The following is a 14890-nucleotide window of genomic DNA, read 5'->3' on the forward strand; positions in this document are numbered from 1 at the left end:
ATGCTGCTTTGTACATATAAACTCATTCATGTATGTCTTATTCTGTTTATATTGTTAAATGTGTATCAAACAGAACAAAGTCCCTCTTATGGCAAGGTTTACTTATTTAAAGAGTGGTGAGTACACATCATTTTTGTGGACACTATCATATTTGCAGGTAACTAAGTAACCAGGTTCTAATCTGTTTAATATCAATTACATGGGTCTGCCCTTTATTTGAAATGACTGCATGAGCCATTACCAACAACTTTGTTTCTGACTAAGGGAATTTCGTACACAATTGTCCTCCTTTTATATGTTCCTGCAGCCCAGCATCTCCCACAATTCTGCTATGCCTGGGCTATTCCATTCCTGTGCACTTCCAGCAGTGGTTTAAAGCTGCAGCACAGCCTGTGCTGGCCACACTCCCCTTTCTCCAGATTTGCTGCCTCTGCAGAAGCAATCAATCACAGTTCTCTTTGCGCCTCGCCTTTCCTTTGTCTCTTTATTTTCTTTGTTTTTGGGTAGTAGTGAGCAGCATTCTTTGTTTTCTACTTCTCTCAATCCAGGTAGTCAGCAATTCAGTGGCTGAGCTCCTCTGCCCACTTTCAGGAATGGCACAGTAGCCACACAAGCACACGGATAAGCCCAAATAAGGCTGCCTCACAGATAGGGCACTAACAGGCTGCATGGAAGGTGAATTATACCCTTGCTTCTCAGCCAGCTGATGCTACCACCATGACACGGCGCTTTGAGTTGGACAGACATGTTAGGATCCATTTGCCCCCAAAAAAGCTGCAAGTCTACTACAGAAAAGCCTGACAGAGGGAGATTGAGCAGAACTTGGAGAGGCTCTAAGGTTGAGGAAAATTTCATTCAGCAAGAGGCTGAGTCCTGGAGCAATTCAAGACCACAAGGATAAGTTTGTAAGAGGGCACCAAGTCTACCACAAAGTCCTGAAATTGGTTCCAAATGCTCTGGGGAAAGAAGCAGGGCTCATAATCAGTATCTAACCCTCCACCCCCAATCCTCCTTGCAGTGAGTCCCCATCCCCCAGCCTGGGAAAGTGGGAATTTACGGAGGAGGACTTCAAGGGCGAATTCTACCCAGGGTTCAGGCCCTGTACAAGGCTTGCCATGTGGCCACACCAGTAAAGTGTATGAATCTTTTTTAAATGAAATCCAAAAAGAACAAAAAGGATAAGAAAAAGCCCAAAAGAGACTCATACTTTACCAAGAAAGCAGAGCCACCAGACTGATTCTGAGCAGAACAGACAAAATGCAGCATAGACTTTTTCCCCGAGGGCTCTGAAATGAAGTGCATAAAGGTTGTATCAACTATGCACATCCAAACTGAGCAGTCCCTTGAGGACAAGCCTCAGAGCACATGACTTCCTGCTAAATCCTCTCCAGAGGCAGCAATTCTGCACCATTCTTTGAGAGGGAAATCAGGGAGAAGTGGGAAGCTCCTGAAACGGGCAAGCACATTAACAGGCACACTCTCAGATTCCATAAGCTCCAGGAGCCAAAATATCATAACTGATGTGCTTAAGGTCAATGCTGCAGTAGCATCTCTAGCTTATGTGATTATTCCATCCAAAGGACACTTCTGTCCCAAGGAGCCAATGGATAAGGTGAAAGTTACTCACAGAAGGGACTTTGATGCTTCCTCACCAACTTTCAGAGCATTTCTGACAGCCAATTGGTTTCTTTAAGTTACAATGTCATGGGGCTGGAGGACTTGAAAGCCCTTAAGAACAGAAACCAAACTTACTAAGTCTATACTTAAGAAAATCTCTTAAGCAACAGCATTAATGGCAGATGCTTTAATGGATACTATGAGGTTTTCTGCCAGGACCGTGGCATCTAGCTCCACCGCCAGGAGACACGCATGGCTTTGTCTCTTGAAAGTAGACACTTCAAACATTTCCCGTGCTCTTCTACATTCACAATATCTCTCTTCTTCAGAGGAAAAAGTGGACAAGACAGCGACTGAAAATGTGACTAAAACCAAATGGTCCTTCCCCACTCAACTTAGTATTCCAAGAAGGGACTCCAAACCACTACAAACCCCAGATATGCTCCTTTTGTCCATCTTCCTCACCGAGGTTTCAGAGAAAACCAGATACAGATACATCAAGGGAAAACATTGGAAACAAGGAACAAGAGGAAAATCTAGAGGAGCTCCTGCAATCTTCAAACGTCTTTTACGACAACAAGCAAATGTGCCGCCACCCTGAGCAGCAGGATTTTCCATTTTCCAGATAAATGGTTTGTTTCAATCACAGAAAGGTGAGCGTGTTCCAGGAATACCGTCTTGAGCAAAGGGCTCCATCCCATCCCTTCTTCATCCAACCTCCCGCGACCCTGCAAAAGTGCAAGCTGGTCCAGAACAAGATCTCCCAACTTCTGGCCATACAACAATAGAAGGAGTTCCCACAGGAGAGCATTGCTTAGGGTTTTACTCCTCCATCATTGCTCAGAAGTACACTAGAGTCGTCAAGGGTATCCTCAACTTCAAAAGGCTCAAACAAACAAATGAGGAAAATTAAGTTCCAGATGGAAACTAACTTTGATAGCGACATCCCTGTGTCAGGGCACTTCCTAACCTCAGTCAATTTGGCAGATGCATACCTTCGAATTCCAGTGTGCCCCTGGCAGGCTTCTGAGATTTGCTGCTTATATCGCGAATCACTGTCAGTACCTAACACTTCCAATCGGTGTCTTATCAGCCCCCAGGGTATTTATGATGATGCTGATGGTGACCACAGCCAGACTCAGGTCCCAGGGTATTCACCTGTACCCTCTTTTTGATGACTCCTTAATCAGAGCCCCATCCCAGCCGGTAGCGCACAGTACCATATTTCAGACTCTGGATCTCCTGCAAGCATACGGATTTATAATAAACATGAAGTAAAGTTCCTTGAACCCCTTAACAAGAATAATTCATCTGGGTGTGGAAATAGATACTTCAACAGCACAGATATACCAATCAGTAAACAGATTCCAGACGATTCAGAATCTGATATCCACACTGGCCAAGTGAAAGAGCTCACCTATTGTTCCCTGCCCTTAGCTACTGGGCCTCCTGGTCTCACGCATAGGAGTTACCCATTGGCAAAAATCACACATCAGGTGCCTTCACACTTTTCTTCTGAAAACACGGGACTACTCCCCCAAACTCGGGCAACTTCACTTACATGTCCAAAACAGGTCCTCAACTCCCTGATATGGTGGAAAGTCTGGGGAAACATCCTCAAGGTTCTTTCCATATGCTTTCAAGACCCATACGTTCTCACCATTGATGCCAGCATGAAGGGATGGGGAGTACATCTGTGACCTAGAAGGGTATGAGGCATCTGAAACCCCAGACAAATGAACTACAGCATCTATCTCTTGGAACTCAGGGCAGTCAAACTAGCTCTTCTGAGATTCAAGAAGCACCTGGATGGAAATCGTGTCCCCAGTCTGACAACAGCTGCATACATAAAACAACCAAGGAGGGACAAGGACTGCAGCTCTACATGCAGAACTGATGGAGAAAATGGAATGGGCAGAAATGACTCTCCTCTCCCTAAAGGCAATCCACATATAAGAGGAACTGAACCAAAAGGCAGACTGGCTCAGCCAGTACAATGTCAGCAACTCAAAATTGTGCCTAAAACCAGGAAATCTTCAACCTAATCACACAGGACATTCGGTTTCATCAGTTGACCTGTTTGTTAATCACAAGAATGCAAAACGGCCAAAATACTTCACCAGGGAAGCAGACCCTAAGTCTGTGAGGACAGATGCTCTGTCCCACAGATGGCCACAAGCCCTGCTATATGCTTTCCCACCCTTTCCTCTCACAGGGAAAATTACCCAAACATAAGGTCAGAGGATGCAAAGGTGATAAGTGTTAACTCCCACACTGGCCAGGGATACCCTGGTTCTCTAACCTAACAGAACTACAGCTGGAACCACCACTGCAACTACCATTCCTTACTAAGGACCATTCTTCCATCCAGACCAGACCATCTTCATCTAACAGCCTGGCTATTGAAAAGGGAAGTATTAGCCATACTCAGCCTGTCTTAAAAAGTGATAGGGACTTGACTCTCTTCTAGGAGAGCTTCCACTCTAAAAGCCTACCCATCCATCTGCAATAAATTCAGACTTTCGTGTTAAGAGCACAGAGCAAACTCACAGCATCCCAGGATTCAAATTATTCTAGACTTCCTTCAAGAAGGAATGATAAAGGAACTTCAGCCAAGCATCATTATGTGCCAGGTGTAGGCCTCAGTATTGTACTGTTCGCAGGATATTCAGGCTTCCTGGTCAAGAATCCTCAGGTATCCAGGTTCCTCAGAGCACTCATATTGGCCAGCAGTCAGCCTCATCTTTCCTAAATAGGATCTACTCCGGGTGTTGACAGCCCTAACCACTCATCCTTTTGGACTTGATTTCTGCATAACCATTTTACCTCTCCCTCAAAACCTATTTTCTGGTAGCTATCACAACTGCCTGACAAGTTTCAGAATGGGCATCTTATCTGTGCACGAAACTTACTGCATGATCATGATAAGGTGGTGCTAAGGATTCAGAAATGGTCTTGCCAAAGGTAAACTCTCTTTTCCATGCCTTGCAGGGAAATGCCCCTCCCATTATGTCTGAAGCCACAGTACCTAACTGAGAAGCTGTGGCACACTTTAGATGTCAGAAAAGCATTGAAAATTTACATCAAGCACACAGAACCCACAAGGAAGTCAGGCGTTCTGCTTATCTCCTTCCATCCAGAGTCTCAAGGATTCAGTCTCCAAGCTCTCCTTGCTAGATGGATCAGACTACGTATTGATGAGACATACAAGGCAGCCAATGTTCCTGTCCCAGAAAGAATCAAGGTGCACTCCACAAGACGAATCGCAACCTTGTGGGCCGAAAGAGCACGTGCTTCCATCACAGAGATCTCCAAAGCAGCAACATGGTCACTGGTTAACATCTTTATCAGATGTTGTAGACTGGACTTAACCTTCTGAAGAGGCCTCCTTTGGCAGGAAGGTGCTGGAGACAGTGTTCCAGTAATAACCTTGCTGCTTGAGCAATGCTGTAAAAAGGGAGGAGCTTCCCCCCCATTCCTTTTGTTTGTTCTCTTACCCTCCCCTACCCTTCCATAGCAGAACTGCGGAAGATTCTGGGCTGCAGAATGGAAAGTTTCTTATCCAATAAGTTTCTTTCTGCTAGCTATGTCTCCCACACAATTCTACCCATCCTGGATTGCTCATCAGCCGATGATCAACGTTTTATTTGTATAAATTACCTTGTAAGCAAGGTCTTTTGTGTGTTGTTACTTGGTTGGCATTGGAATTATTGTCCCTATTTACCCCACAAGTTTTTATCCAGCTTTAGAAAGAATCATCTGGCAGCAGCCAGAGAAAGAGTCAGAATAAGCTGTGCTGCAGCTTTGAACCACCTCCAAAACTGCACACCAGAGGGAAATAGCTAACACGTAGCAAAACTGTGGTCGATACAACAAGCAGAAAGGAAATTATTGGATACATTTTCCATTATTCTCCTATAGCTACAATCTTTTAGCATTTACAATCAAGTGATATCAAATGATATTTCCACCTAAGAAAAAAGATAAGACTTGGTGAATCCAGTGGTGAATGCCATGGCCTACATATTTAAATAAATAAATAAATAAATATCAAAGTGCATGGCAGTGCTGCTCTACCCTTTTGGCCACTATGAAGTGATCAAAGGGCTATTCAAATAAGGAAATCCAGAACAAGCTACATGATTATCATTGTCGACCATCCACTCTCCAACTAATGAAGCACAATAGATTGGTTGCCGTTGGTGACTACCCAACAACTAACCAAATGTGACCACAGCCATCCAAATACCTACCCAGAGCCTCACAACTCAACCCTTTTGTGACCTTACAAGACTCAAACACCAAGTTACTGACAAAAACTCCCATGATGCATTCACCTTAAAAAGTAAGTAGATATAATTATTAGTTATTAAAATTAGATGTGATTTGTTTTGTCCCCTTCTAGAAAAGCATCAAGCTACAGTAATCCTACTAGGTTTCCTATTTCCATAGACTAGTTTCAAATACTTACACAGAAACTGCTTTTTCTTTTCCAGTGGTAACTCGTGAAAAACATCCCAAAAGATTTTAATTGTAGGATGGTCTGCCCAATATTCTCCTTTATACTCTGTGTTCTGAAGTGACCAAAACATGTGATTATTAGTCAAATTCACAAAATATCAGGATACTCTGAATATTAAATACTGTATGTAGAAAGAGACAACAGATTGCTACTGAGTTATTCAAAACTACAAATGTCATCATTCTATATGCATTTTTATTTTTTTCACCAAGTTTACTTTTTTATGTTTTTACCTCTAAAGATAATGTTTTCTCCCACACTGGATACCAGTTAACATCCTCCTACTAAAATAATTCTGACACCAGTAAATTCTAATCAGGGTATTTACACTCTACCTATTTAAATGCCTCTTGCACTTTCAGTTGAATATATTATTATTTATTGACTGTACACAGTAACATTGTTTAACCACCACCGCATTTCAGTGGTGGATGTATAGTGACTCAAAGGACTTTGGGATCCTTCTGAAAGTTAAGAAATTTCTTGTGTTCATTTAATGTAAAATCCTAGCTTCTAAACAAAAATCCTAAAGCCTTCCCAATAAAGTGTACATCTACTACACTGAACACTAAAACTGGGTGTCTTTTTTCTATTACTTTATCCATTATAAGCAGGATTTGTACGATCACCTGAGAAGTCTATGAAATATATGTGTATTACTACTTGTTAACATCTACTGTTCTCAGCCATGGTACACAGAGTTCAGGGATAGGCACCTCTTCATCACCAAAAAACACAAAATGAACTAGAAGACCTAGTGGAAGGTTCTATATTAGAGCTATTGTTTTTAATACTATAAAACTACTGTCCCCATTCATTAATGGCATGGATTAGTATTTGTGGATTTATAGGGAGAGACTTGAAAGAAAAGAAAATGAATGGCACTGGAATAGGAAGGAAATTCCACACAGCAGGGTTCTTGTGATACCAAACACCACAAATGGAACTTGTGTAATGTCCAGAAGATGTTTTAAGGATTTATAGTCCAAAAAAGGAAATGGGCCTTTTTTCAGTTTATAAAACACCTGGATAAACATTTTAAAATATTTTCATTTCCTTTCTGCCTGCATGACTTCATAAGGCAACACACAAAAGTAATTCAGAATATATAACTTGTTTTGACTACGCAACCTTGTCATCACACCCATGCACTAAAATTTATGGCCACTTGTTGACTAATGCATTGCATATTATAATAAGGAAAATTCCTAATGGTTTGTGTGTCTAGATAATAAGGGGCACTATAAAAAAAAACCCAACAACAGAACTCACATCTAGGTCACCTGCCAGTAAATGGAGCTCTGTGATGGTTTTTGGAGTAGATGTAACTATCATTCAAACAAGAGAGTGTGAAACCACCAGAGACCCTTAAACCTAAATTCTTTTAACACAAAAGTTCATGCGTTAACAAACATGTTTTTTGTTAACTTTTTCCCCTTAAAAATTTAATATATATGGTTCTCTTAATTCTCCGCAACGTTTGTCCAAGAGATTTTAGAGAGATCAGATATGAAACATTAAGGGTGAGGATGAATCTGCAGAAATTAAAGAGACTCCATTTACTGTTAGCAAAATTCTGTTACCTCATCTTTAGGGAAACTGGAAAACTTAACTTTAACATAGGAATGTGGGGGCAGGAAGTGCTGGAGAGGCAATACCATCAAGTGTTTTGCTTTTGCATTTTAAATGTATACCAATTTAATATACTCTAACTAAACTAGCACTTACCTTCTCCAGTTCTTTCCAATCATAATTTGTGTTCCCAATCACCATCGCCTGCAGCTCACTGGGCTGGAAGAGCTGAAGAACTTTACCACCACACACTTTATGAAAGCCTGCATGGAATGCATCAAATAAGGAAGCCACTGATTTACTGAAGATATAATCCACATAGGCATCTACAAATTCTTGCCTGTAGAGTGAAGACAAAGGCAAACACATTTTAAAAAACTGAAGATATTTAAGCACCATTCTTCTATAAATAAATCAATGGTCAACTTAGCACAAAATACTAATTTTTAAGATACTGTATCCTGCCTATGGTCTTTGCTATGGCCACAAGGAAGATCCTCTGACCATGAGCAGAGCATGAATTCAATTCTTCCCAAAATTGAGAGAGTATGGACTGGACAAAGAACAACATTAAATAATGCATTTCAGACAACATGAGCCTTTTAATTATTTGTACCCTCCACAATGAATTGGCTCTTCAGGAGACTTGCACTGCCTCTTGAAATGCTGATTCACAGTATAGTGGTCTGAAACTAATTATTCAAGTCACTGCTGTTCCTTTAATAAAAAGGATTATTTTCAGTTTTAGGGAGTGATTGTGTATGCTCAGTGTTGGAAGACAAATTCATAACTCTCATGGACATCTTACATTCTGTACAGTGTCTGGGTCAGACAGAAAGGGTTAATTACGGTTAGGGAAAATAGTTTGACTATGAGAACTACTCCTTGTTACTAAAGAGCGCATGAACATTTCAAGCAAGATACCTGAAATGTCAAGTACACATGGCAAAAATCCAATAACTTACTAGTTTACTTTTGACTGTGAATATTTTTACACCAGTCTAGTCAGCACTAAGTGGTTCAATCATGCTGCCATTATTTCTGTTAGCAGATTACCAATACATTTTCTTCAGGGAAATCCATAGTATTTTTGTTTTTTATCAGGGTCATCATTTATCTCAGAATGCACCTTGCAGACAGCCTGGCATTTGTTTGGGCGGTTGCTGTGGAAAATTTTTACAATGCTACCTTTTGCCTAGGTAATGTTGCTGTAATATTCACATTATTATTAAGATTGTAATTGAGATTGCTATACAAAGGAAAATAAAAGGTGCTAAATGATAGAGAACTGAAAAAAATTCTTAAAACATTGTCAGTGTCAGATGATAATCAGTACTAACAATTATTGATAAGGCACACATTCCCAGTACACTTCAGGCAGTACCTGAATCTCTTGGCATGCTTCCAATTCATGTAAATATACAACAATTAAGCAGGAAAACAAAAAAAAGTGAACAGACATCTTCATGAAACAACAGGTAGTTCCTTAACAATGAAATCCACAAATACTGGCAGCACCATAGTGATCCTTTACTATCATCCAAGAATTAAAGGGAAGCTACTCACCTATAACTGGAGATTTTTTCAAGCTGTGTGGTCTCTATCTGTATTCTACACATGGGTATACAAGCACATGCATCTCAGACCAGAAAATCTTGAAAATAATGTCTGTTGGTCCGTGCCTGCACCCTGGACCTCCTTATGCTCGATACATGGGGGAGGTGCAGAGCAACTACCTCTCCAGTTCCTTCTCTACTACAAATCCAGTCGTGTCCGAAGCAGAGGGGAAGGAAGGCAAGTAGTGGTATATGGATGTGGACCACACATCTCAAAGAACCTCCTCCAGTGACAGGTGAGAATGCTGGTCCTTATGAGTATTTCACAGGTGGGTGACTGGCAAGCAGTAGACAAATAGGAAGGGAGGTATGAGGATGCAGGAGTACAGATGTCTGTAACACTGCAATTCCAGAGGCTGCATAAGCAGAAGAGGCTTGTAGCAATGCATAACACTTCTTGAAAGTGCAGATGGAATTCCAGGTTGCTCCCTTACAAATGTCTAGCAGAGGGACTTCTCAAAGAAATGCTACTAAGGTTGCCTGAGCTCTAGTGGAAAAGGCCCTCAACCCATCTGGAGGAGGGAGATGCACCAACTGACAGCAAAGGAGGATACAGCCAGAAATTCATTTAAAGAGTCTCTGCGCAGATATCGCTTGTCCCCATGCTCACTCTGCTATAGCAACAAATAATTTAGGTAATTTTCTAAACGATTTCACTCTTTGCAGGTAGAATGCCTACGCTCATCTGATGTCAAGAGAACCAAGTCTCCTCTACTCGCTGGAGGCATGAGGCAAAGAATACCAGTAAAGCAAATCAACTGGTTTATGCAGACCTCGGAAGTTACCTACAGGATGAATTTGGGTGGAGGCAAAGGGATACCTTCTCTTTATGAAATGTATGTGTATGGCCGGTAGACCATGAGGGCCTCCAGCTCCCCTTTTCTCCTGGCCAATGTAATGGTCTAATAGGACATCAAGAACATGGCCATCGGTTTCAAAGATGGCCTGTTAAATGTTGGAAATATGAGAGTAAGATTCCACTGTGGAGCTGGCTTCACTATTGGTGAGGAAATCCTAGTCAGACTCTTTAGGAATTTGGTTGTTACCAGGTAAGTAAAAATAGAACTGTCATCTACTGGCAGATGGAATGTATTGATTACTTCTAGCCAGATTCACAGCAAGCTAACGGAAAGATTTGTCTTGACAATGACGATACAGTCTAAAATAGAAACAAGACCTGTTGGCCCTGATTATAATTGGTTCTGTTGCACCCAAAGAGAGAGAGAGAGAGAGAGAGAGAGAGAGAGAGAGAGAGAGAGAGAGACACAGACACACACACCCCTACCTCTATTTGGTTAGATAACATTTTCTGCTGTGATTATGAATAGTTTGAATGGCCTCTGAACATGAATGCTCTAGATCTGACACCCATCCAAATATCAAGATATGAGGTCAAGAGAGCCAAGGATGGGCTATCTGACACTGTCATTCTCCTGAGTCAGCAGGTACAGAAAGGACTAAATATTATAGGCTCAAGCAGCAATCTGCCCAGCCAACCATATTTTCCCTGACCTCACCACCTCAGTTCAGCTATAAGCACATGTCATGGTCTCAAGGATGTTCTCAGCTCCACCTGTCCATGAAAAGGAAGCAAAAACAGGAGCATGCAAAAAAAAAAAATAAAGCAAAATGAAAATACACAAAAAAGCCAAGGGGGAAAAAAGAACAAACAAAAATATGCGTGAGGGGAAGAAGAGAGAGAGAGATTGAGAATGGACAGGGGACAAAAAAAATTGCTAGTAACTAAGTCAGGGCCCTCAAAAAAGGGAAAAGTGGTGCCATTACCATCTGCCAATACACTGAAAGGAGTGGAATGGGAATTAATAAAAAAAAGTTTGTTTTAAAGAGAAGTAATAGAATCCATGACTTCAATGACAAAAATCTCTGCCTGAGAATGCTACAAGATTCTTACCATCAGACTCATTCAACTCTTCTGCAAAGGGAAAAGATGTCCCCAGAATTACCTTTCCCAAATTGGGGGAGGCTACAAAACAGCATCAAAAAGGAGGCTTTGATTACTACTCAGCAAATTCTAATTATACTCAAGTTCCTTGCAGATCAGTGCAGTTTTGTTTATGTTAATCATTTAGCAGTCTATGACCATTATTAAAAGATATGAGTTGTCTTCCCTAGGGAGGTGTATTTAGCGAACAACCTAACCTTATAAAATGAAGAGAATTGCCTAAATGGGCCCTACATAGCTTTCAAGTTAAAAATTCGAGTTGAAACAATATACTTCAAATAGCAACTAATAAATTACAGCAACAATTATGTTCTCAGTAGCTGGAAGAATTCATCATGTTAAATACAAGCTTTTCCCCCCCATACCAAATATGCTAATTTCTGGATCAGAACAAGATACGTTTAGCAGTCAAGTTATACCTTTCTGAAACAGGCTAAAATTGAAGCACTACCTGACCACTACACCTGCACCATTATAATTCACTTACCTATTTTGTTTGACCACAGGAACGTCAGCACCTTTAGGAACCAGCTCTTTTACTTCTGTTGTTCCAAAATTTTCCACAGTGATCTGTTTAAAAGTAAAAGGCAGAGTACACTTAATCTACTGTTCCAAAAGACCATTTCCCTCAACTCAGGGCAGGTCTACACTATTGCCTAAGTTGATCCAACTTACGTTGCTTGGAGGTGCAAAAAAGCACCCTCTCCCCGAACGACGCAAGTTTTGTGCTGCTCACACCGGTGCTATATTGGCAGAAGATGCTCTCTCACCGATGTAGCTTACGCTTCTCGACAAGCTGGAGTAATTATGCCAACAGGAGAGCACTCTCCTGTCAGCATAGCATGCCTTCACCAGATGCCCTACAGAGGCGCAGCTGCACCAATGTAGTGCCGTACTGTAGACCTGCCCTCAGCCCTGCGCAGTATTTCACAATCAGCTTAACATTAAAATACCAAGTGAATGCAAACTTCTAATAGGAGAGAAGCTAGTGGTTTTGGTAACATATATTCTGCTAGAGGCAATCATAATGGATAGTTAAAGCTACTGTAAAATACTTGAAAAAAATTCAAAAGCTTACTGTAAAGTTGAGACAAAATGTCTCCTCTATGTCATCTTCTGGATAGTCCAGTAACTGCTGCATACTTCTGCAAAACAACGTATTTAGTCTTCATCTTAATGCATTGAAAAATTAACGTATGTTGCGTAAGTGTTCTCAGTATTTTGTCAGTTCTATATCTTTTTACAGCAGTGGTTCCCAAACTTGTTCCGCCGCTTGTGCAGGGAAAGCCACTGGTGGGCCGGGCTGGTTTGTTTACCTGCAGATGCGGCAGGTAAACAAACCGGCCTGGCCCGCCAGGGGCTTTCCCTGCACAAGCGGTGGAACAAGCCTGGGAACCACTGGTCTACAGTTATCTTCTTTGGATTTCTCACTTAGATGACTAGCATTCAGAAGTGCAAAGTTAAGAAACCCTCCACTGATTCATGTTTCATTTAAGTTGTAATGCAGCACAAAGTTTATTGAACATTTTCTTGTTTTTCCTTCATTTCTGGCAGCCTTAATTCCTTCCAAGTGTCTACTTTAGAAGCAAGGTGAAAGGGTTCTTATTTTGGAGTTGGAAAGGAGCAAGAGGGCTCACAGAATGAGAAAAGAGGCAGGGAACTGAGAGAAACAGAATGATAGCAGCCTGATCTTTCATCTCAGTACCTGAAATATGCGTTAATGGGTCTATAAAACAGTAGTGTAAATCCAAACTCAACTTTTAGCCTAACTGTATTATTCTAAGTTTCTGAGTAGCAGTCGTGTTAGTCTGTATTCGCATCCTAATGCATGTAATGTAATCCGATGAAGTGAGCTGTAGCTCACGAAAGCTTATGCTCTAATAAATTTGTTAGTCTCTAAGGTGCCACAAGTACTCCTTTTCTTTTTGTATTATTCTAGTTAGAGCTTTTTGTCTATTTATTGAGATATTATTTGCACATTACAGGAAACTACATAGTGCATTTAATATGAAAGATGATACACTGGTTATCTTGTCATTCAATTTATAATCAGCTCACCTGCCAACATCAGGCATTAACTCTTTTAAGTCATCTAGGGAAGGCTTCTTATTCAACAGCTTCTTGTACAAAGCCAAGGGGAACTGAAGGTCTACAATAGTAAAATTATATATTGCAAGCCCACAGACAACACCAATCAAATGGAACAAGTCACTGTCTTCAAAGGTCTATGACGAACAGAAAATAAAGGAGTTAAGAGTTAAAACATTTGTCAACTTAAAAAAGAAAAACTGTTCATATTTTTAATAGGTTTATATTCTATTTCATTTACATTTCCTATAAATAAAAATATCTTATTTCATAGATATTGTTAAAACAGGTAAGTTTTTAACCAGTCGAGAAAGACTGAAATCCAAGGAGAAAAAATGGTTACCTAACCTTTTGTAACTGTTCAAGATGTGTTGCTCATGTCCATTCCACTCTAGGTGTGTGTGCGCTCACGTGCACAGTTGTTGGGAGACTTTTGCCTTAGCGGTATCCGTAAGGCTGGCTGTGGCGCCTCCTTGAGTGCCGCGTTCATGCATCAGTGTATCAGGCACCACCGGCCCTATGCCCTCTCAGTTCCTTCTTCCTGGCAACTCCAAGAGGGGCAGGAGGTCCGGTAATGGAATGGACATGAGCAACACTGTGACCTGTCTTTCTATATTCTTTATGAAAATATGCTTGAGATATACTATATGCAAGATAGCTCATGTGAGATATCATTGGAAAGGTTATGATTTAATGAATGCGATTATCCTATTTGTATGCATGTATCATTTCTGAATCTGAAATTAAGACTATTGACAAGGTATCTGTATTTCAACTATGTTACTTTGGGTGACACCCACTGCCAACACTTCAGGTACAACAATGGAAAAGCCAGACAGGGAGGATGGCCCAACAACAGGGACAATGGACTCTAAAAGAGCTTATAGTCTTCCTGTGAAGGTGAGGGTCAGCCAGTGAAATATGGCTGCAAGAGTACAGAGTCAAGTAGTCTTGTCACCTGATACTAAAACATTATCTGGGACTTCTTGTAACTTTCCACAGTAAGAGAAGGAGGGCCAAACTAGAAAACAAAGGACTCCCGCCTTATGCAAATCCTATTTAAGGGTGGGGAGTGAGGTAAACCTGGTCGTCAGTTCTCCCCTGCTACCTCACCCAAGATGGCTGCTAGAAACAATTAAGAATGAACAGAGGGAAAGAACTGGGCCCAGGCTGGAAGGGCGTCTGGCCTGTGAAGAAGATTATTAGAACCACATTTAGGGTGAGAACTCGCATGTAACCAGTTTCTTTAGTGTATTAAGCTTAGTTTGCATGCTCTCTTATTTTCTTAGTAATCTGCCTTGTTCTGTCTGCTACCTCCTTAACTACTTAAAATACACCTGTTATAATTAAATAAAATTTATTTCTGGTTTATAATACAACCCAGTTTATGTTATTTCTAACTGGGAGGGCAAGAAATTGTGCATACAATCTTCCATATCGAGAGAAGAGGTGAATAGAATATATCTTTCGGTCTGTATTCCAAGGGAGGTGGACATCTGAGTACTGGAGCAA

At 41.0% G+C, this 14890-nt stretch overlaps 1 protein-coding gene across 8 annotated transcripts in view; it reads right to left on the minus strand.

Moving 5' to 3' along the window:
* HERC4 (HECT and RLD domain containing E3 ubiquitin protein ligase 4) overlaps window positions 1–14890 on the minus strand; it is an 82686-nt gene that overhangs the window by 1507 nt on the left and 66289 nt on the right. For all 8 annotated transcript variants that reach the window (XM_038410396.2, XM_038410391.2, XM_038410394.2 and 5 more), the window contains 5 exons: window positions 13349–13515; window positions 12369–12435; window positions 11778–11860; window positions 7868–8051; window positions 6089–6191 (listed from right to left, as the gene is read on the minus strand). In XM_038410396.2, the coding sequence (XP_038266324.1) occupies window positions 6089–6191; window positions 7868–8051; window positions 11778–11860; window positions 12369–12435; window positions 13349–13515 (604 nt within the window). The remainder of the gene's footprint in view (window positions 1–6088; window positions 6192–7867; window positions 8052–11777; window positions 11861–12368; window positions 12436–13348; window positions 13516–14890) is intronic.

Source organism: Dermochelys coriacea, chromosome 7 (assembly GCF_009764565.3).
Source record: "Dermochelys coriacea isolate rDerCor1 chromosome 7, rDerCor1.pri.v4, whole genome shotgun sequence".
NCBI lineage: Eukaryota > Metazoa > Chordata > Testudines > Dermochelyidae > Dermochelys > Dermochelys coriacea.